The 21,771-nt window shown below is 42.4% G+C and overlaps 1 protein-coding gene across 5 annotated transcripts; it reads right to left on the reverse strand.

Annotated features, from left to right (window-relative positions):
• Positions 1 to 10,904: 10,904 nt before the first annotated feature.
• On the reverse strand, positions 10,905 to 21,433 carry FBXL19 (F-box and leucine rich repeat protein 19). Of its 5 annotated transcripts, none has more exons than XM_063430786.1 (11): positions 21,395 to 21,433; positions 19,821 to 20,027; positions 19,296 to 19,439; positions 19,091 to 19,177; positions 16,408 to 16,578; positions 16,034 to 16,066; positions 14,243 to 14,877; positions 13,845 to 14,008; positions 13,161 to 13,325; positions 12,734 to 12,952; positions 10,905 to 12,389 (listed from the first exon to the last, which is right to left on the reverse strand). In XM_063430786.1, exons 1-11 carry the CDS (start codon positions 21,407 to 21,409, stop codon positions 12,199 to 12,201), a joined length of 2,031 nt encoding a protein of 676 aa, XP_063286856.1. In that variant the 5' UTR covers positions 21,410 to 21,433; the 3' UTR covers positions 10,905 to 12,198. The 5 variants fall into 5 exon arrangements, with proteins under 5 accessions (XP_063286856.1, XP_063286857.1, XP_063286854.1 ...); XM_063430787.1 differs by having other exon boundaries at positions 21,405 to 21,420; XM_063430784.1 differs by having other exon boundaries at positions 21,389 to 21,411.
• Positions 21,434 to 21,771: the final 338 nt, after the last annotated feature.

Below are 21,771 nucleotides of genomic sequence, written 5' to 3' on the forward strand. Positions count from 1 at the left end.
GGGGATAGTGTGACAGGTGAGTTTATAAAGGGGTGATAGTGTGACAGGTAAGTGAATAAAGGGGGGATAGTGTGACAGGTGAGTGAATAAAGGGGGGGTAGTGTGACAGGTGAGTGGATAAAGGGGGAATAGTGTGACAGGTGAGTGGATAAAGGGGGAATAGTGGGACAGGTGAGTGGATAAAAGGGAATAGTGTGACAGGTGAGTGGATAAAGGGGGAATAGTGTGACAGGTGAGTAAAAAAAGGGGGGTAGTGTGACAGGTGAGTGGATAAAGGGGGAATAGTGTGACAGGTGAGTGGATAAAGGGGGAATAGTGTGACAGGTGAGTAAATAAAGGGGGGTAGTGTGACAGGTGAGTGGATAAAGGGGGAATAGTGTGACAGGTGAGTGGATAAAGGGGGAATAGTGTGACAGGTGAGTAAATAAAGGGGGTAGTGTGACAGGTGAGTGAATAAAGGGGGGTAGTGTGACAGGTGAGTGGATAAAGGGGGAATAGTGTGACAGGTTAGTAGATAAAGGGGAATAGTGTGACAGGTGAGTAAATAAAGGGGGGTAGTGTGACAGGTGAGTGAATAAAGGGGGGTAGTGTGACAGGTGAGTGGATAAAGGGGGAATAGTGTGATAGGTGAGTAGATAAAGGGGAATAGTGTGACAGGTGAGTAAATAAAGGGGGTAGTGTGACAGGTGAGTAAATAAAGGGGGGTAGTGTGACAGGTGAGTTTATAACAGGGGATAGTGTGACAGGTGAGTGAATAAAGGGAGGATAGTGTGACAGGTGAGTGGATAAAGGGGGGCAGTGTGACAGGTGAGTGGGTAAAGGGGGATAGTGTGACAGGTAAGCGGATAAACAGGGCATTGTAACAGGTGAGTGGATAAGGGGGGTAGTGTGACAGGTGAGTCGATAAAGGGGGGATAGTGTGACAGGTGAGTTTATAAAGGGGGATAGTGTGACAGGTGAGTGGATAAAGGGGGAATAGTGTGACAGGTGAGTGGATAAAGGGGAGTAGTATGACAGGTGAGTTTATAACGTGGGGATAGTGTGACAGGTGAGTGAATAAAGGGGGATAGTGTGACAGGTGAGTGGATAAAGGGGGGTAGTATGACAGGTGAGTTTATAACGGGGGATAGTGTGACAGGTGAGTGAATAAAGGGGGGTACTGTGACAGGTGAGTGAATAAAGAGGGGATAGTGTGACAGGTGAGTGGATAAAGGGGGGTAGTATGACAGGTGAGTTTATAAAGGGTAGATAGTGTGACAGGTGAGTGAATAAAGGGGGATAGTGTGACAGGTGAGTGGATAAAGGGGGGTAGTGTGACAGGTGAGTGGATAAAGGGGGGATAATTTGATATAGGTGAGTGAATAAAGGGGGGATAGTGTGAAGGTGAGTGGATAAAGGGGGATAGGTTGACAGGTGAGTGGATAAACAGGGCAGTGTAACAGGTGAGTGGCTAAGGGGGGCAGTGTGACAGGTGAGTGGATAAAGGGGGGATAGTGTAACAGGTGAGTTTATAAAGGGGGATAGTGTGACAGGTGAGTGGATAAAGGGGGTAGTGTGACAGGTGAGTGAATAAAGGGGAGAAAGTGTGACAGGTGAGTGGATAAAGGGGCTATAGTGTGACAGGTGAGTGGATAAAGGGAGGACAGTGTGACAGGTGAGTGGATAAAGAGGGGATAGTGTGACAGGTGAGTGGATAAAGGGGGGGTAGTGTGACAGGTGAGTGGATAAAGGGGGGTTAGTCTGACAAGTGAGTGGATCAAATGGGATAATGACAGATGAGTTAATGAAGGGGGATACAGACAGGTGAGTGGATGAAGGGAAGGTAAATAACAGATAAGTGGACAAGATATGTCTCGGGTACTATATGTTCCCTCCCCTGTTACCCCCCAGAGCTGATTAAAACACCTCACTGCAATTAAGAGCTTGTTGGAGAGCTGACCGAAATGGTGCCATGACAATAAGGCACTTCAGGAGTAAGGTTACCAGCTGGCAATGTACCCCCCTTAGAGCTATTATGTCAGTATCCGCCTCTCTCTCCCAGGGAGTTGGCATATTCACATAAAGGAGTCCTGAGTGTGTATCTTTAATCCATTGATTTGTAAAACACGTCTGGCAGCGCAGTGCAAAGTGACTCAGCCAGGTGACAATGCACGTGTCGTGTCTTCCGACGTACACTCAGACAGACTGACACCGGTGAGCTGACAGACAGATTTCCTGACTGGTACAGACACACGCAATGACACTATCAGAGCTTTGATCATCAGATTGGAAATTATGGGGACTTCACACATCTTTCCATTTTGGTTATTTTACCCTAACCAGCGAAATTCACTATGAATTCCGACAATTCACAATTTTATGAATGATTCTGGTTTTTTTCTTCTTTAAAAATTCATTTTTTTATGTATTTTTCACAAGTCTCAGTTTCAGCCAATAAACTCCTGAGAGTGACAAGTTGTGAATAGGCCGTCATCGTCACTTTCCCAGGACTCTGTGTGTCACTGCGGCCAGTGCGCGCCGTGTCTATGGGATTTGTCACTCACAGGAGGGGTTGTGGTTGAGCGACAGACAGAGGAGGAAATCCTGGGATGTTCAGCTCTGTCACCTGTAAGGAATTCAGACTGATACTAGGAATATCTACAACGCAACCCAGTGCCAAACAAAACGTCTGCTCTGAGTGTTTGCCAGTCAATACACCATATTCACTCAGAGACTATAAATATATCAAAACAAACAAAATGAAAGCACTGCCCCCTGGAGGCCACAAACCCTCACTCCATTTTTGGTGTTAATCTACATACAGTTTTGTGTTCCACTTGGCGGATGAGCCTTATGAGGATTGCAGTCCACACTGACTTTTGGATTTTTTCACTATAAATCATTTTGTAGTGGACGACCACCGAACTGTACATTTCTTGCTAAAATAAACAAGTTGTGACAAGAGCCGAGTTGATGATTCTTTCCAAACCTTAATATATTTTTAACCAAAGGGTGTTTTTGTTAATTAATTAATTTATTTTATTTCACTGCAATTGAGTGTTTAGAATATAAACCCCGTGTGAACTGATCTCTTTCTTAAAGGAACAGTATAATTAGGGGTTTATTAGCTAAAAATCTGCTTAAAAAAATTGAATTTCAAACTTTTATCTAAAATAGTCAAAAATAGCTGTATTGTGGAATGTCTTCAAATCCACTTTTTAAACCTTAATTTGCAACTAAATCTGCCCTGTCATTTTTTCCCATAATGCCTCTGTATCTTAATGATAATACTCCCCTCCTTGCCAAATGTTTATTTATATGTATTATCTTATCTTTATTGTCCTGGATCTCAATACCTGGGCGCAGCCATTTTGTTCTCTTCAAACCATCTCGTTTACCATCAGGAAAGAGAATCCCACGGAAGGGCAGAGGTCATGACCTCTGCCCTTCCGTGGGCTTCTCTTTTACTGATGGATTCTGGGTAAATTGTTTTACGATCTGCTAATTGCCCGGTTTTGTCAATTTGACTGCTGTACATAATGGAAACTAATCCGTATCTCTCAATTATGTATTTTAAGAAAATTAGAGCGCCTAGGAAAAAATAAAGCAATATTTGGACACATATAGAAGCAAATTAGAGACCTTTTTTCTTTCTTGGTGACTGAGCTGCTTTGACGACGATTCCCTGTTTAGAAAATTAACGGTTATGTAATGAATAATTCTTATATTGTTTTACATGTAAATGCCCTGAGTCAATGTTTTTATTAAATGAGCCGCACCCTAGATGTCTGAGTTATAACTCATCTAATTTCTACCCCCTGGGGGGGCAGACTCGGGATCTGAAACTGAACTCAATTAGAAAACAACACATACAAATCTTTAAGGTTTTTATTTCCATTTAAGGTTAAACTTTGTTTATGTCGCGTTGTTTGGAAGACCTCAAACGGGTTACTCACTAAAGTAGGAATTGGTGGGAATTCAAAGAGAATTTCACATTTAGGCTAAAATATTTTTTTAATTGTTGAATTGGAGATTTTTTTCCAACTGAGCTGCTGGTGAACAATCTTCGACACGCTTGTCAATTCTCCTCCATAAAACAGTGGACGGCCCATAAAAGCGTCCGTTCCATTAATTGTTAAAATATGTTATTTGCACCATAACCACTACAGTACGCTACGTGGTCCCCTGACCCCATCACAGTGTAGGTAGTCAAACCTCTTGTGAGCAGTTTGTCAACTAATTTGGGTGCCATTAACCTCCTCCAGGAGCTTACGGCTTTCAATATAGAAAGTGACTGGTGCCTGGTGGTGCGCAGTTAAGTTGTCAAGGCATTAGGAAATGTTTTGCCTACTTACCCGGGGAGTGTACAGGGAACTCCTGTGTTCCATTGACACACATTATAGAGAGTTCTTATTATGTAGTAATTAATGTGGCCTTTAATTGTAGAATGTTTAACCACAAGTCGTCTCCTTTTTGGTTATGAGTCAGACTGTGTTGTGGAGATTCGGATCTCGGTGCTAGCAGTGTTGGACTGGTAAGGTGACCTATCTTTACATGCCACGGGCAGACTGAAACTCTAAAGGACTCTTTCCTCCACGTCTCCTTTGATGTGACCTATTTCTGGAACGTATTCCCACGAGTAGGTACATTCTTTACCTCTGAGCTCAGCCAATGGGAACACGCCTTGTGTTACATCATAACCAGATGATAATGGCAGTGTGCGCCCTGTGCATTCTAGGGCAGAGTTTAGTCCAGGGGTTTATCCACTAAACCGGGGCAAAATAACCCAATTGGAAACATTCACCAGTTTAGTTTTCGGTTTGCCTGAAATGGGTAGAAATCTCCAGATTTTACCTCAGCAGTTCATTCATTGACTAAACGCTGATTTGCAAACATTTGGGGCAAAAAGTTCAGATTTGGAATGTTTCAGCTCTATCAGCCTTAATTTAGCATCTCGCGGGCAGTTTACTACAATTCCAGTGCACCTGTCACGTTTAATACATTAAATAAGACGGTCTCTTGTCTCTAGTACGGACATTTTTAGTCCATGTTGGTATCTCTATCTCAGACTCCGATAAATGCAGACTTTTCCATGAAACTTGACCGATCCCGCGAATCGAAGAAAGTCCCATTTTATTGAATACCACTGTCTGGGTTATTTACTAAGGTGAGAATTAAAAGTGAATTCAAATTGAAGGGCTGAAGTAGCCAAATGAGATTAAGAAGCTGGTGCGAAAGGGCTAAAAATTGAGCAATTAGTGGACGTTGGTTTCCATGGTGATGGCTCCTTGTTTAACCCCGAATTTTCTCTTTCTAAATATCTCCCTGGGATCCTGAGGGCTGGGATCCGTGCGATATGGAGGATCGGATTGTGTAAAAGATTCCACAGGCGGGTGCTTTTCTATTATTCAATGTAAACATCTTGCTTTCATAATAGGTTTACGACGGCCATTCAATCCATTTAAAAGAAAGAAAAAATCTGTTTAACACAGTGAAACTCTAAACTATCACATGCAAACCGCAAGATTTAACATGGATTAAACTCAGGGCAAGATAATCCCTACTCGTACTCTGTGCCAGGAGAACGACAATCGTGCCAGCACGTAAGAACCAATCACAAAGTGCAGGAGCTCTTCATGAAATCTCAGACCGATTGCACTGTGCACATCCCCAAGCATTCTTTAGTCTCTTCTTACTACCATCTCTGGAAGGCTATTCCATGTATCTACTACCCATTCTATATCACTGTTACTGCTCCCACTGGAAGGCTGTTCCTGGTACCTACTACCCTTCCTATCAGGGTTATTCAATAAACTAAGAAACGTCAGGAATTTAAATTGAATTTCACATTTAAGGTCAAAATAGTGAAGTGGAAAAAAATCTCCCAGCCAACTATGTGTGCAGTTCGGCTGCTTTGGCCTTTAAGTTGAAATTTACTCTGAATTCCCGACAATTCTCACTTCACTTTCGTTAACTGTAAGTCACCCACACATTTTACAAATACTGTCTTTATATTATTGCTCTATCTCTTGAACATGCCCAGTTTTTTTTAGTGGGTTTAAAACACATTTACGCTGACAACCACCTTTAAAACCATCGGCCTATCTTTGATGGCCAATGCGGACGTTTACGAGCTGCAGTTTATACCGATTGAATGGCCACCACAAGGAGTTATATATATTATGACCATTTAAAGTGTCTCAGTAAATTCATTTTTTTCTTCTTCATATAATATAATGCACTATATTTATATAAACATCAATACAATTATCATTACTATTTTTAATAAGGCTTTTCTTTTAAATGTTAAAGAGATACTCTTCTGCCCAAATACATTTTAAAAAATAACTGTTTAGTAGATATGCCCAAAATAAAAACTTGCATGCATTTAATTATGCATTTTATCATTTGAGGTTATATCTAAAAAAAGCTTGCCAAAACTAGAGATCTCTTATCTGCTGCCTTTGCAAACCCTCCCCTTCTAACCCCGCCCAGACTTTCTGCGGCTATCCAATCACAGACTTCCCAATACAGCTCAATGATGTTTGCAAGGCAGGTGCTCTGGGCAATTGCTGCCTCTTGAATCCAGTGCAAATAAGCTAACTAAACCAGAAAGTAACAGGACATGTTGTCTGCTGTGAAAAACCAGGGGGAGTAACCAGTATAATTTATAAAAGTGTCAAAGCTTCTAAGCAAGTTAAAGTGCACTAGGGGTCTGGAGTGTCCCTTTAAGATCCATTTACCTTCATCCTTAGTTTAGTTTAGTTTACAATACCTCGGCCAGAGACCAATATTTACAGCTAACAAAAGGAAGCACCATACTTGGGTTTTAGTTTCACTAATAAGGGAATTTTGGAAAATTGTTTGGGGAAAACCTTCTCCATATTCACAAGGAAGAGCCATTCACATGACCCGTTTCATGGCAAGGACTTAGGGAAATCCCTTTTATCAACACAGTCCTGCACGTTCACCCATTGTAAACGTGGTCAGGTGTTTTCCAGTAATCCTATGAATACGTCTAACCCATCAATAAGCCATAACAACAAGAGATCCCATGCTTCCTGAATCCTGAGAGTACGGGCACTGGGCATGGAGGATCAAACTATGGCCGGCCTTTTGCCATTGTTCTGTGATACTCGGTTGGCATTGGTCCTCATGTGCCACTTGGTATTTACTTAGTTATACAAGAGGCTGAGATCTAACCAGAGTCCTTTTCTTTCTGGCAAGGCATGTTGGCATCTTGCCCTAGCGTATGTATAGATGTCCATCAGGGCTATATAGTAATGGGAGAATTCAACGTGAATTTTAAAGACAGCGTAGCTACACTGAAATCACAGCTGACAGAGAATATTTCCGGTTTTGTCTATATTCTCCGAAAAATTGGAATTTCTCTTTGTAAACATTTAGACAATTATTCTGCCTAGATACTGACTTCGGACCTTGGCTGCTAAATAATTCAGAGCCATGTTCTGTAGCACTTTCTAGTCAAGTTTATGTTTTCTTTTTACTTTGAAAAGAGTAATCTAACTTTTTTTTTCTAGGGAAACAAACTCTCTCTACATAAATATAATTTCTGATCAAACACGGCAGCATTTACTTATGGGTTAGCTCCTCCCCTTACGGCACAATGGACAGGAAATAGAACTCGGAAACTGGTATAAATAGGTCCACCCCCTTCCAATCAGGCAGTCTTTATCTCCTGTCCTTCACAGCAGTTTGGAAGGAGTCAGCATTATTAGATCTAAATTCTATCCTCGCCAGGCCAATATTTTTGTAGGCCCAGCCAGAGTTCAGCCTCTAATCCCAGCAACCAGTAAGAGTCACTAGCCTGGGTACCCCCTTTAGTGACTGGGGGTCTGACCTAACTCCTGAGGGTCCACTGCTAATTCTTTGAAGACCCTAACTTATCCCTTGGGGACCTTATGTTTGCCAATCCATTTAATGATGTAAGTTTGTCAGGAGTAACATTATGACTTCTGTTCTGCATTGAAGGTTAGTCTCTTAGGCTCATATTATTCATGTATTATTGATGCTGGGTATTACAAATGTTTTCATTGGCAGTGGAAGGTCTCTTCAGTCCCCAGACCATTCTACCAGGTTTAATCCTTCATGCAACTTTGCACTTGATACCAATAAAGGAAATCCCTGAATACAAAGTCCCACTGGCTTGTTCTGATGTCCAAATTAATTCTTCTGGGTGTCCTACTATCTGGACTTTCCAGTCAATATTTGGCTTTAAATTGAAGAGTCATCCTGTTTAATATAATATTGTAGCCTTTTTGTGACAAACATGTGGCTGATATTTTTCACATGGTCTCTGTACCTAGGTCCATAGAAGTTCCATTCTTTCCTGACATTCCATTGATGTAGTACTTGTGAATGTTATGTTTGGACTGGTGTTAATATCATTGTAGATAAAACAAGCTGGGACTAGGATCTTAAAATTACCGTAGGCTCTACCTTAAGACTTTCATCACTATCGGAAGATAAGGTCAGCGCCAGTATGTGGTTATTTGTTCTCATAAGGACAATTTAATATCTTTAATACCACTTGTTGATGTGTTTGTTGTCACAATGTATGCTGTGCCTCTGGTTACCACCTTTTCATTGGTCGTCTGCATATTATCTAATTATATTAACGGTTTCTAACTTTGATTCTGGTAGACATAATTTGTACTATTTACAGTATTTCAATCTTTGACTGGATGTCCTGATGTTGTTAACCTACATTTCCTACTTATAATTGGTAGTCGACACAATTTCTATGGTCCATCCTGGTATGCTTTCACGATCTGAATGACGTGCTCCTTCTTGCCTTTGTCGAATAATATCTACCATTTGTGTTGTTGGATTGTACGTCTCGTGTAACTGAACATTACTGTATCAGACAATCCATTTACTATGTGAGATGCGGTTGAGAATTTAACATTTGCAATATGTAGTCATTGTGCCAGTGGTTTAATATCAAACTCTCCTATTTCTCTACTAGGCTCTGCCTTTTCTTAGCGGCAGATATTATTTTGTGTTTCCTGTAGCTACATGGAAGTAGTTCACAAGGCAAGAAGAATTGTCTTTGATAAATACATCCAGAGAATAATGGGATGTTCAGTTTAATTCTCCTCTCTATCCTTTGATAGTAGGGTATAACTGTTCTCATTCAGCAGTGTCGAAAGTTCAGGACTTGTTCCAGCCTGGTATTTAGAGGTTATGCCTTTGACAAGGTTCTGATGGTGCCACCTGTTAAGGTTTTTCCTCTATATTAAAGGACGTTAAGTTCTCGTTTTGCTAATTTCTAGACCGCGTCTTTATATTTTAAGGGTGTTCTCCTCCAATTTATTTTATTAGTCTCCAAAGCAAGATGGGTGTCTTATTTCTTGCAGGAGTTTGTCTTGGATTAGTCTAAACTTGTTTCTTTTTATTGGTTTGGTTATCATAACCTTAATTCCTACCCGGCACTGTAATTCTCCAAGATTTTTTCCTATATTTAAAAAAGAAAAAAAAAATACTGACCAGATATTATGACAATATCCTATTGATTACTTGTCTGGCGGTTGAGAAGGCCTATTAGGTTTGTGCAAATCAATATTTTTTTTTTTTTTTTTTTTATAACTATTAGCTGTATTTGAATTCCCCCCATTATTTATATACTGCTTGGGTATTACCCATAAGTAAATGCTCCCATGTTTGATTAGAAATATGGGGAATAGTTTCAAACTTACCAATTTCACAGTTCTGTTTCCTGCCCTTTCTGCTGTGAGGGGAGGAACTAGCCCATGAGTAAAAACTAACATGTATAATGATCATCAATTTTCCTTAATCAATTATTCTTCCTAATTCTATAAGACAATTATGCAGCAAAATATTGAAATCAATGCTTTACGGTAGTGTGGATTCCTTCTATTAGGCAGACCTGACAGTCGGTTGGATTAGTGTATAAATATACATTAGTAGATGTCCTTTAGCTATGGTATCCTACACTCCCATCAATCTAATTGGATTCATGCAGGTTCCAGAACCAATGTTATTCAGAAAGCGTGCGTGCCTGTGTGTGTGTGTGTGTGTATATATATTTATATATGTTTATTTTTTTTAATACTGTGCGCACATTACTTTTTCCTGTGACCATTAGGAAGTGGCTAAGATATGGGACACATATCTTATATATTGCATCTGTAAAGATACCACAGATAACGATTTTTTGTTTACCTAAATCCTGAACACATTAATTTTTTTGGACATAGATTATTTGATGCAGCTGAATCAGATTTATTTTGAATTCTAAAAGACACCTAAAGCCATTATTAGGAAGGAATGATACTTTCTTAAATAATTCCATAAGTAAGACACCGATCCTCCCTAATGGTGAGAATTCCTTTAGACTGGTGCCCAAATCTATTTCAGCTCCGTCAAATAACCCACGTCTAAACGATTCAATCCGTCCGGGATTTACCTGTGGCTTTAAGACTCCATAGGTAAAGATTTGACGGATTGATTCATTAGATTAACAGAAATTCAATTCATTCAACACAGCTGAAATGGATTTTGAGTCTACTTTCTATTTCTATTATTGGTGACTTATTTACCAATGGGGCACTCTCACAAACAGTGCTCAATCAGAACTTTGCAGACGTTTTCAGGAAAGCTACATCTCAATGATTTCTCGGATTAATTATCACCGTTCCTATTTTGGTAAAATATTGGTTTAGAAACTGTGTGTAGGACAGGTGAATTTCAACTGCCACTTACCTACATCTGATGTAGGTAGTTTTGCTTGTGTTTTAGAAGAGAATCGTACAGCAGAGACCTGTATACTTTTCATGAGATCTGTATGAAACATTTTAGAAATGTGTGATACAGAGGATCTGACACCAAAACCTCTGTTCTGTGTTATACTGGTATAATAAAGAAAGAAAAAAACAACAACAAAGAAGAAGAAAAAAAAAAAAAACACGTTTATATAAAATAAAAAAACAAAATAACAGAGCAGATCATTAAATCAGAAACCGTCATAACCAGCGGCGGGGAAGGGGAGGAGGTTAAAATACCATATGTGCCTGTTGTGAGAGTACCGAGCAAAGTGACAAAACATAAACCAGCTGTGTCAGAACGCCACGTAAAAGGTAAAAGGAAAAAAAAAAAAATAATCATTACCCGATCTACAGCAGGAGCGGCTAGCTGGATGATGGGTATTGCAGCCCAACCATTAATCAGGAAATCTCCACTGACCCCTTCCTGCTGTAGAGACCTGCTCTCCCCCTCCCCCTATATTAGCTGCACAGATTTGCTTTTTAAGCCTTATCCCAGAACCGGCCAAAAAGACTTAATAATTAACCCGCCCCCGAGGGAATGAAAAATGGTGCTGTATAACGAGACAGAGTATCCAACCAAACAGTAACCCATAGCTAGTCCTATTGCCAAGTCAGCTGGATGTGGTAATATGAAAGCGAGAGTTAGGGTAGAAAAGATACTCTGAGTCGTGGTTTTCAGTAAGATGAGAATTCTTCGTCTTTCGTACTGGAAGAATCTGCAGGTGCCTTGCTCTGCAAAGCATTGTCAGCCTTGTTTCGGTCAGTCATCAAAATAACCTTCCAAGCCCTGCATGTGTCGTACCATCTAATCTTCCCCGTAATGTCCCCGTAAACCTGTTAACCCTTGCAGGGCATCACCCTGATATATCATATTCCCTGTTCTCACCCTGCAGTGCATTATCCCACCTAGCCCACCCACAACAGCATAATAAAAAACAGGTCCAAAGAGAACTGATAGAAACCTTATCGACAACCTTCCCCACCCCCTTCACCTGGAGTGTACTGCACCCTCACTTGCAATGCATATGTTTAAACGCCTGATTACTGTGATAAGCAGATCGTAGGGGCAGAGATGATAATGTTACACTAGAGGCCGTTCGTGACCTGTAACAAAGGTTGCTTAAAACTGTCCGGAACCCTTTCATTCAGTGATGAGGGGTGTCCACACCCCAAACCGTGGAGTGAGCTAGTAGGAAGTTCCTTTTACCCCCATTAACAGGTCCATACCAGAGTTGGCTGCAGTTCTTTGCCGCTTCTCCCTGATATGTCAACAGTTAAACTTGGGGTCTTCAGTGCACCCTCCTTGCCAAAACCCAAGCAAAATGCCAGGTAGGTAGAGGAGGCAGATACAGTAGAGTTGCCCCAAGAAGGGGCAGTAGTGCTTTCGCAGAGGTTTCCACATCTCCCACCGCTAGCTCTCCCGGGTCAGCACTTGGTCCTCCACACATTGGAAGGGTTTTCCGTCCGGTTCAGAGGGCGGATCTTGTAGCAGCCGTTGGAAACCCTCGTGGGTGAGAAGCCGACAGGAGCGCAGGTCGACATGCTTCAGCCGTGGGCATCGTTTAAAGAAGGCCAAAGATTGGTCCGTCAAGCGATGACATCCTAAGGGTAGAGGTGGAGATTAGTTACTAGATGAGTATAATAGAAGATTGAGCATAGTGAAGCAATAAGATATATAGTTAAGGTGCAGACAGAAACAGTATGCAAGGGGGGAAAAAATGCAGGAAGGGGAAGAACATAACTATACATATGAAAAAGAAGAGAGGAGGAAAAATAAAAAATGGAGAGTGTGTGAAAGTACAGAATAATGGTGAATGAAGAAAGAATTACCAGTGAGGCTGAGGTGGGTGATGGAAGCAGAGTTACCAGTAAGGTCAAGGTGGGTGAAGAAGATAGGGTCACCAGTGAGGTTGAGGTGGGTGAGGCAGACAATTAAGCAGAGTTACCGGTAAGGTTGAGGTGGGTGAGGCTATCTCTCAGGGGTGAGGTGGCTGCGGTTAGAATGTGGATTCCGTGATCACTTAGCTGAACACAGTGACTCAGGTCCAGACGATTTAGCCGCGGAGTGTAACGGAGCAATAGACGCAGGGCAGAATCTCCTAACTCCAGACCACAGAGACGCAACTCCGACAGAGAGGAGAACCGACCCCGGGGGTCTGACACAACTAATGGATGAGAGTTCACCATCAGTATAATGCAAACAAATTTCTTAACTTATGTCGGGTTTAGCAAACACTTTATATTCTGTAAGCTCATTACCTCCAAAGACCCCCCAAATTAACTTCATCGCCTATCAGACCCTCCCCTTTGTACTATATCAGGATCGCAGGTGATCGGCGTGTGACTATTTTGCCCCATTCGAAAGCCCCTCACCTGCTTTACAGTCAGAGGAGAAAGGAGACAGCAGCTCACGGAGATGGGAAGTTTTCACTCCCTGGACCCAGCCCATGTCCAGTAGAGACAGGCAGGGAAAGGAAGCTGTACAGAGGGAGGACACTGCACCCCACGTGCAGCCAGCAACCAAAAGTTCCTTTAGACCTGTGACAAATATGCAGAGTAAGTTAGAATATATTTTTTATACAGACTAAGATCTACCCAGAAAAAATGCTTCACTTACGTATAACAATGGCCCCCAACACAATCCTACCTCCACCACCATCCAGTCAGCGGATCTAAAGCAATGCCGTCAATACAGCCTTTCCATTAACCATCTCTACCTCCATGCATCCACTAACCCTGACGGAATTCAGACTGTAGACCTATGTGCAGAATTCCCAGCACCTTTCAGGCACTGAACCCTTCTTTTATACAACGTCACGCCCACAAAACCCCCAAACGCCCACTATGAAGTTTATTCACAGAACACGGAATTGTAGTGAACTTAAAACCCCATTTCAAGACTGAAGAAAAAAATTGTGTATTTGGAATAATTCAGCTACAGCCGCAGACAGCTTGGTAGTATTTTGAAATTCAGTGTTTAGTGAATGAACCTTAAATCACAGCCCCACACAATCTCTGCACTTTAGAGACACATTAACAGGAGTCTTCATTCCTCACCCTGTAATCGATGGATTAGCCAGGTCAGTTGCTTCTCTGATATGTTGGTCCAACTAAGATCTAGCCTGATTGGTTGTCGCCGGACTATCCCACTTAGCATTGGGGGTGTGATTGATTTTCTACGGCTCAGGTCAATGGAAGTCCATAGGTGGCGGTCACAACACCTGTCACAAATTGCAAATAAAAAGATATTTACTTTTAGAACTAAATCATTTATACGTACACAGCACATTAAATGATGCAGCTCTGTCCTCCAGACAAGAATAATAATTCTGCAAATGGTGATATTAAAATTGTGAATCTAGGATCACAGGTTTTTCACATTTCTCCTCACCCCATTTTAAAGCCCCATTATGAATCCAGCACTCCCACCACTTGCCCTTTATGCCCCCTCTCACCAGCGGCTCCAGGTCCGGCAAACCCGCATGCAGACACAAAGTTCCTTTTGTCCCAAGTGCCTGAAAACAGACAGCCAGACTGCCCTCTGCATCACGTGATCTGCCCCATTGTCCAATGGCAGAGAGTCTGGCTCAGGGCTGTGGGGAGGGGGACGTACCACATGCCGCTCCAGCTGAAGGGGAGGTGGCTTGGGTGGAGATGGGACCAGAGGCCTCTTTAGAAGTTGACTCCGCGATATGGTTTGTCCTATATTATTCCTACCACCAGGTCCCTTTCTGGCCCCAGCACCTCTCCTGTTTTCCTTTTCCCTGACATTGCTCCGGGGTGACCTCTGCTTTCCATTTTTTGCCCCATTTTGTCCATCACCCACTGCAGCGGATCCGCCTCCCTCCTCTTCATCCTCTGAGCTGGTGCTAAAGCTGATTCGAGAATCCTGACCCTCCCCCCCTTCTCCGGTGTCACTGCTGCCCCGGGAGCCTTTTGAGTCGGAGTCAGAGTCAGAGTCTGAACTAGAACTGGAGGTACTGCTGCGTCCTCGTTCCAGCATCTGGCACATCTGTTTGAACCGTTCAATCTTCTCTCGCTGGTGAGAACGGTCGGAAGGTGGGATGGGTTCAGCTGGGACTTGTGGCTCCTTTAGGGGAATCCAGAAACAGCAAAGGAAAGAGAAAGAGGAAATGAGAAGGAGAGTAGAAGAAAAAAAAAAAAAAAAAATTACATCAGAGATGTCAAGGCATCATTAAACAAAATCCTCTGCTCTCCTCCATATGACCATGGTTCAGATTACCAGCGAAATACAGGAGTGTGGAAAGGGCAAGCATGCTTAGGCAGAGAATTAAAAAAAACTCCTGCCCCTAAATCCTTGGACACTCTGCAGCAACACTGACAAATATGGAAGCATTTCCATGGTATATTGTCTTTGGCCCTGGTCTAAAATAAGCCACGGTCAGGGGCTACTCTTACAGATGGGACCTCTTGGGAATTACAAACCTGGGCTGCCCTCGTGGCTGGGACTGCACCAATATACTGTGGGTTCTAAAAACATTGATCACAAGGTCCCGACAGTTGGGCATTTATTAATATCCCTATGGATGAGAACTAGGAAATACCCAAATTGTACACTAGTGGGAGTCCTGGATGACTGGGTGGGTTACCATAGCAATACAGAAAGTGTATCGCTTCCTTCTGTAATGGAATAACAAAAAATTTAATTTAAAGGAGAACTGCCCCTTCAATGGAGATTACACCATTGGATATCACCTAGAACTCGCTGGGATATTCTTTTACATTTATATTAAAGCATTTGCAAATTACAATCCAGATCTAGGAAGGCACACACAGGGCACACAATGCATTTGGAGAGGAGAAGAAGAAATATTGTTTCATTTCTCCCTACTGTACACTTTCTCTATGGCGACTGACTGGTAGAAAGGACAGAGCTTATAGCAATGATTGACAGGGAGCCAACATGGAGACGCTAGCATGCAGAATAATGATATGGAGTTCAAAGCTGTATTATTGTATTTAATACCTCAAATATATAACGCAAACTATTAAAGATTGTCGTTTCTCTTAAACAGTAATGTTTTACATTGCCAGAGAAGGTAAACGGCATCTATGCACTAAAGTCACTACATCAAGACACAGTGGTTTTGGTGCGCAGAGGCCTTTCACGCTTGTGTATACCCTCGGCATTTCTACTGTGGTTTATAATAAATACAGTGAGGATAAATGAAATCAGAAAGGCGATAACAGTCACAGGTTACCAGCTTTCAAACACGCTCACTAACCTTTTTAACTTTTTTGTCCTTCTCGACTTTCACCTGTAAGGTGAAGAAAAAACCCATCTTTAAAAAATGTAAATTTAAAAAAAAAAAAAACTCACAAAGTGTTGATATCGAGGAGGGGGGAATAAAAACAAATTAAAAAACCCTAGCATCAGAGACATTAGGGGGAATGATTTATGGTGTACACAGACTGCCCTGACATAAGAGACAAAGCAGAATGGGGGAGAGCAAATAAGAATGCAACAAGTAGAGAGCGCTGCAGGGAGAATGAATCAGAACATGCGGAATATGAAGCCGTATACGACTAGCAAGCAACAGATTCCATGTCACTGTGAATAGCCATTGGTGGATACTGGTGGCAGTCGTGGGATCACTACCTTTTTCTTAACCCCTGGATCAGGTGGAGGCTCCTTTTCTTTCTTTCGCTTGTATCCTGGATTGTCTTCTGACGGTTTCTTCTTGGAAGGAGCTGAGTCGTCAGTCAGTTTCCACCGCACGGTATCCTCTCCGTTATCTAACCTCCGTTTGCCAGAACCGTCCAATGAGTCCTGTAAAATGAAACCCAGAGATATTTCAAGTTGGGGACCCCACATACAGCTCCTGGTTATTTTAGAAGCATCCCTTCATAGAGATACATTAATTCTCGCGCTGAACAATGTTTGAAGGTCTCTTTGGCGGCTGTCAGAGTGACGCCGTTTACACTGCTCAGCCAGCAGGTACAGGCTATAGGCCCCAGATCCAAAACTTTAAGCTGCAGTGTTTGTGGTGCCTATAGTGGCCCTTCAAGGGAGAAACCTACACACATCCCAGAAAGTATTATAGAATTCTGCATTTTACATATAACTCCACACATTTCATATACCGTACATGTTTAAAAATGCCAGTGTGCAGGAGGAATCAGGTAAGTGAAAATGTTTTTTTTTAACCCTTTATTTGCTTTGGGGGAGCAATAGGACCCTATAAGGTTAAGAACACATGTTTGTATTCCTAAAACACTATAGTGTTAACTTTAAGCAAACCGGTTACCTCAATATGTATCTTATTCTGTAGATGTGCTAAATATATACATTACTTAAAATGATACATTATTACTCACGGCACTATCATATGGAAACAATATTAAAACCATTCGTAGCAAGTCTGTTTTCCCTTTCACTATGCCAAACATCCCACCATAATAATAAGCAAAACATTATTAGCATTTAAACATGGGAATCAATGCACAAATCAAATCAGAACAGCAAATGTATAAATAGATTAGAACTGTATTCAGGAATATCAGAAAGTTCACATTAGGTACTATATTATATTGTATTTTTCATTTACGCTCTCTGACACACACACACACACACACACACCACAGATTACTAGCAGCTGGTATTCAGTGGATGTGCAACCTGTCGAATGCTGTCTCTGCCCACTAACAGCATGACGTCACACTGAGTCCTGGCGGCCATTTGTCCTGAGCATCGTGACGAGTGGCTGGCTGCCGCTTCTCATATCTCCCTGTGAGCCACCAGTGAGTTGCGGTAAGTCATTCCCGGGTGGGCAGTCCGCCTTTCCTCCTGCCAGAGATGCATTCCCTGCCCAACACTAATCCACCCTCAATGCAGCCCTGCCACACTTGACAGCAGCACGGCTAAAAGAATATATTTTTTTAATTAAATCTTACTGCCCGACACTCAGAACTGCATGTCCCAGGCGTCGGACGATATAAATTCCACATCTCTGATTACATATTAAAGTATTAAGCGATTATACTACATGCAGTATTTATGGTTTTGATATATTAGCCAAGAAGCATAAACACGTAAAGGGACACTATAGTCACCAAAACAACTTTAGCTTAATGAAGCAGTTTTGGTGTATAGATCACACACCTGCAGTCTCACTGCTCAATTCTCTGCCATTTAGCAGTTAAATGACTTTATGAACCCTGGTCACACCTCCCTGCATGTGACTTGCACAGCCTACCTAAACACTTCCTGTAAAGAGTCATCTATAATTTATCCTTCCTTTATTGCAAGTTCTGTTTAATTTAGATTGTATTATGCCCTGCTATGTTAATAGCTTGCTAGACCGTGCAAGAGCCTCCTGTATGTGATTAAAGTTCAATTTACAGAGCAATACATAAAATAATTTAAAGGTAAATTCCATCTGACTAAAAGTGAAACCAGTTTTTTTTTTTTCATACAGGCTGTGTCAATCAAAGCGAGGAGAGGTGTGGCAAGGGCTGCATAAACAGAAACAAAGTGATTTAACTACTAAATGGCAGTGAATTGAGCAGTGAAACCTGAGAGGCATGATCTGTACACCAAAACTGCTTCATTAAGCTACAGTTGTTTAGGTGACTATAGTGTTCCTTTAAGAATACATAATAGTGTTCTTAAATATATGAAAGTGATAAAACAATTTAAGAATGTCGTTGCTCCCAGCATCTCTGTAGCTTTACAAGAGTGGTTAACTCCTGCTGAGGAGCTTCCAATAGTCATCGCGAGCGAGCTCATTGGCTAAGAGAGTTGGCTCACCACCTAGCTGAGCTCAGAAAGGACTTCTGGCAAGAGGAGATTAAATTAAAGATCAGGAGCTGCGCTGGGCAGACTCCAAGTAAGAGGTCAAAAATTCTAAAATGGTAAAAGCAATCCTGGAGCCATGAGCATACCTGCACACTGTAGTGGTTATGGTGCATGGGATATTCCTTAACTAATATCCTGCTTATGAGTAAAGAGCCTGAAGGTATTTTTTAGAAAGTTTCTTAGCAAAATTGTCCCCCCAAAAAGAATATCTGCCAATCCTCATCTATAGTAAGTACAACGAACAGTAAAACAAAACAGCTGTACTAGGTAAGGCAAAAAAAACTACTATCCCAGTCATGGGAAGGTGATGGATAATGATAAGGCTAAAGGTGATGCATTCATTAAATTTCATTTTTGATTTCTTTACAAGTGAAAACAAAATTATAGCCAGCATAAGCATGACGTTTGAAGCAGGACAAATGGACTTAAACTCTTTCCCTTCAAAGTTTGAGTTAATTCATGACCTTAAGAGACTGGACTATACCTTGCTTGTACGACCTTCACGTTTACACCTGGGACACTCCCAGCAGTTCGGGATCTCCGTATTAATGACAGCCTCAGTCTTTCCCATCTACAGGAAGGAAGAACGTGGAAAAGGGAAACGATAAGAAAAACCTCAATGGATGCGCAGCACCCAAATGATGCAGCTGATCACACGCAGGCAGGAAGAAAGAACAGCATGGACACACCTTTATACAGCCAGGGTGGACAATCTCATTACAAATAGTACATTCCATGAGGGATAGGTTGAACTTCTGATCTTCATCCTGGGCAGTGTCTTCCTTCCCTGCGTCCCCGCACAGGAGGCACACCGCTGTGTGTGGAAGTACAGGCTGCAAGGCAGAGTACATGTGTCAACATCCTTTCTCTGGACCAATATTCCCTCATTAATTTACACTCACTTAAATCTACATATATACCTTCTCCCCCAATATACAAACAATCACCACTTTTACCCAAAATCCATCTTCCTTGCTGTGCAATCCTCTAGATTTACTGTTTGCTGCCATTAAATACCCCTTACTCAACATACCTTGTCTTACGCACCATCAGCCTTCTCACATGGTGTCATTATTGGCAGCTATCCAGTGCCCCTTCCTCATTCATTATACAACACCCCCACCAGCCCACTTTCTGTCAGTCTACCCACTCTGCTATATCAAATGAATCGCCCACTCTAAATACGCCTCACCATACTCCGCCACCACTCTTACCGCTGTGCATTGCCTCTTTAAACAGGACTGTTTCATGCGCCCGGGACCTCCAAACTTCTTCATGTCCTTACAGAAATGACACTCTCCACATTCACTGCGCACACAGGCCTCGCACCTTCGGCAGCGCGTCCGCCTGCGCCGCGCAGCCCCCAGATTCTTTCCAGACATCTCCCAACGGGCCAAGCAATGTCTCAGCTGCGCCCACTCCTGGAGGGTAAGAGAAGGAGGTTACCGATAATTACAATTATTGATATAGCGCCAACATATTCCGATGCGCTGTCCAAGATAAACAAACATTTAATTCTAACAAAGTAAGTATGACGTACTGGAAACAGGAGGTGAAGGGGGCACTGTTCAAACCAGCTCACAATCTAATGTTAGACAATACAGCGTGTGCAAGACCCTGCCAGATCTTCCCCAAAAAGACTGTTCTGTCACATGACAGACACCACCACACACAAAGTAATTAAGTGTCAATTCATAAAGGCTGAGCCAAAGATCAATAACCTCTTCTACAGTCACTGTTAGTGGCTAAGAGGATATATGGTGTAGGAATACATAGAGTTACACAGAGGCAGGAATATAAACCTTCCTTCCTTGTCTTCGCCTTGTATAGAACGACCTTCAATAAACTATAAAAAGAGATTCCTAAACCAAAACAGTCCAAAGTAAGGAAAGCGTACACACCGCCCACCTGCTGGGTAACATTTTGTACATATGCAACCGGCTTTCTATGTGAAACATCTCACAGAGGTTCATTTACATAAAAGAGAGTTGTGAAGAATCAATATGGAAACTGCAATTTGTAATGCAAAATAGCTGAACTGGCAAAAACTCTACTTGGTTATTTCCCTAAATTTTGGTCTTAAAAGTTACAGTTCCCTTGTCAATTTCCCCCACCATTCACAGTTTACCGAACTGATTTCACAGCATTTAAGTCCCAGCGTTCCCGCACTCCACGGCGGCCACTGACCTGTTCTCCGCTGCTGATCGGCCCTGATTTTGGTTCTTTATTAACATGATCAGAACTGGAATCCTATATTGCGGTATCACGTACTGAGTCCACTTGCAAGCCCCCCCACACCCCTAGCCCACCACCATCACAACCCCTAGCCCACCACCATCACATCCCAGCATCCTCCAGTTAGGTACTTGGAAGACCTGGACCTAAAGCACCCAGTAGAAAGCCCCCCAGCCCCTGAATGCTATGCTGTGTGACCTGCAAGCCCTGAGACCCCCAGTGCAGGGTGTGATCAGCCAGGGAGCCCTGTTTGGGGGAGCCAGGCAGTCTGGTGGCTGTATTGGCAGGGGGTACACAGCATGCATGTGCTGGGGGGATACAGATACCCCCAGTCCCAGGGAGCAGATAAATCACAGCGTTTTGCCCTGCTCCTCGCTTCCTCTATGGACCTTGTTCCTAATGTGATCTCCTGATTTGTGGGGACTCTCCCCTTTTACATACAGCATGGGCAGAGCATGGAGAGACCCCCACAATAAAACCCCTGGGCCTGAAATCAGCAGCCCCTTTCCCCCTCACTCCCTTCTTTTTCACATTCACACAAACATACACACACACAACAATACCACATCCAACATGGCCGCCCTGTGGGAAAGGCAAGGGAGACCGCCTACAGGGCCGCAAAGCATGCATGGTAATGTAGTTCCCGCCCATGACTCCCCTCTGCATAAGCAAAGGAACGCGGAAGTGAGCGGAACTACAAACAAAATGGCGCAACGCTGTTTCTCTTAAAGGATGCCGGGAAACGTAGTCCGATGTAAAATAACGGGGAAGAGGAACAGGAAGTGAAACCCTTCTTGGGTGCAAAGCTTGCCGGGAGATGTAGTTTATAGCTGACAGTTAAACTGTCCCAGAGTTGAAATTAAAGGGACACAGACCTATTATTAGTCAGGTTTTTTTTGTAGACCTGTGTGACTTTAACCAGGATTTGTT

The sequence above is a fragment of the Pelobates fuscus genome, chromosome 8 (genome assembly GCF_036172605.1).
Source record: "Pelobates fuscus isolate aPelFus1 chromosome 8, aPelFus1.pri, whole genome shotgun sequence".
Taxonomy (NCBI): domain Eukaryota; kingdom Metazoa; phylum Chordata; class Amphibia; order Anura; family Pelobatidae; genus Pelobates; species Pelobates fuscus.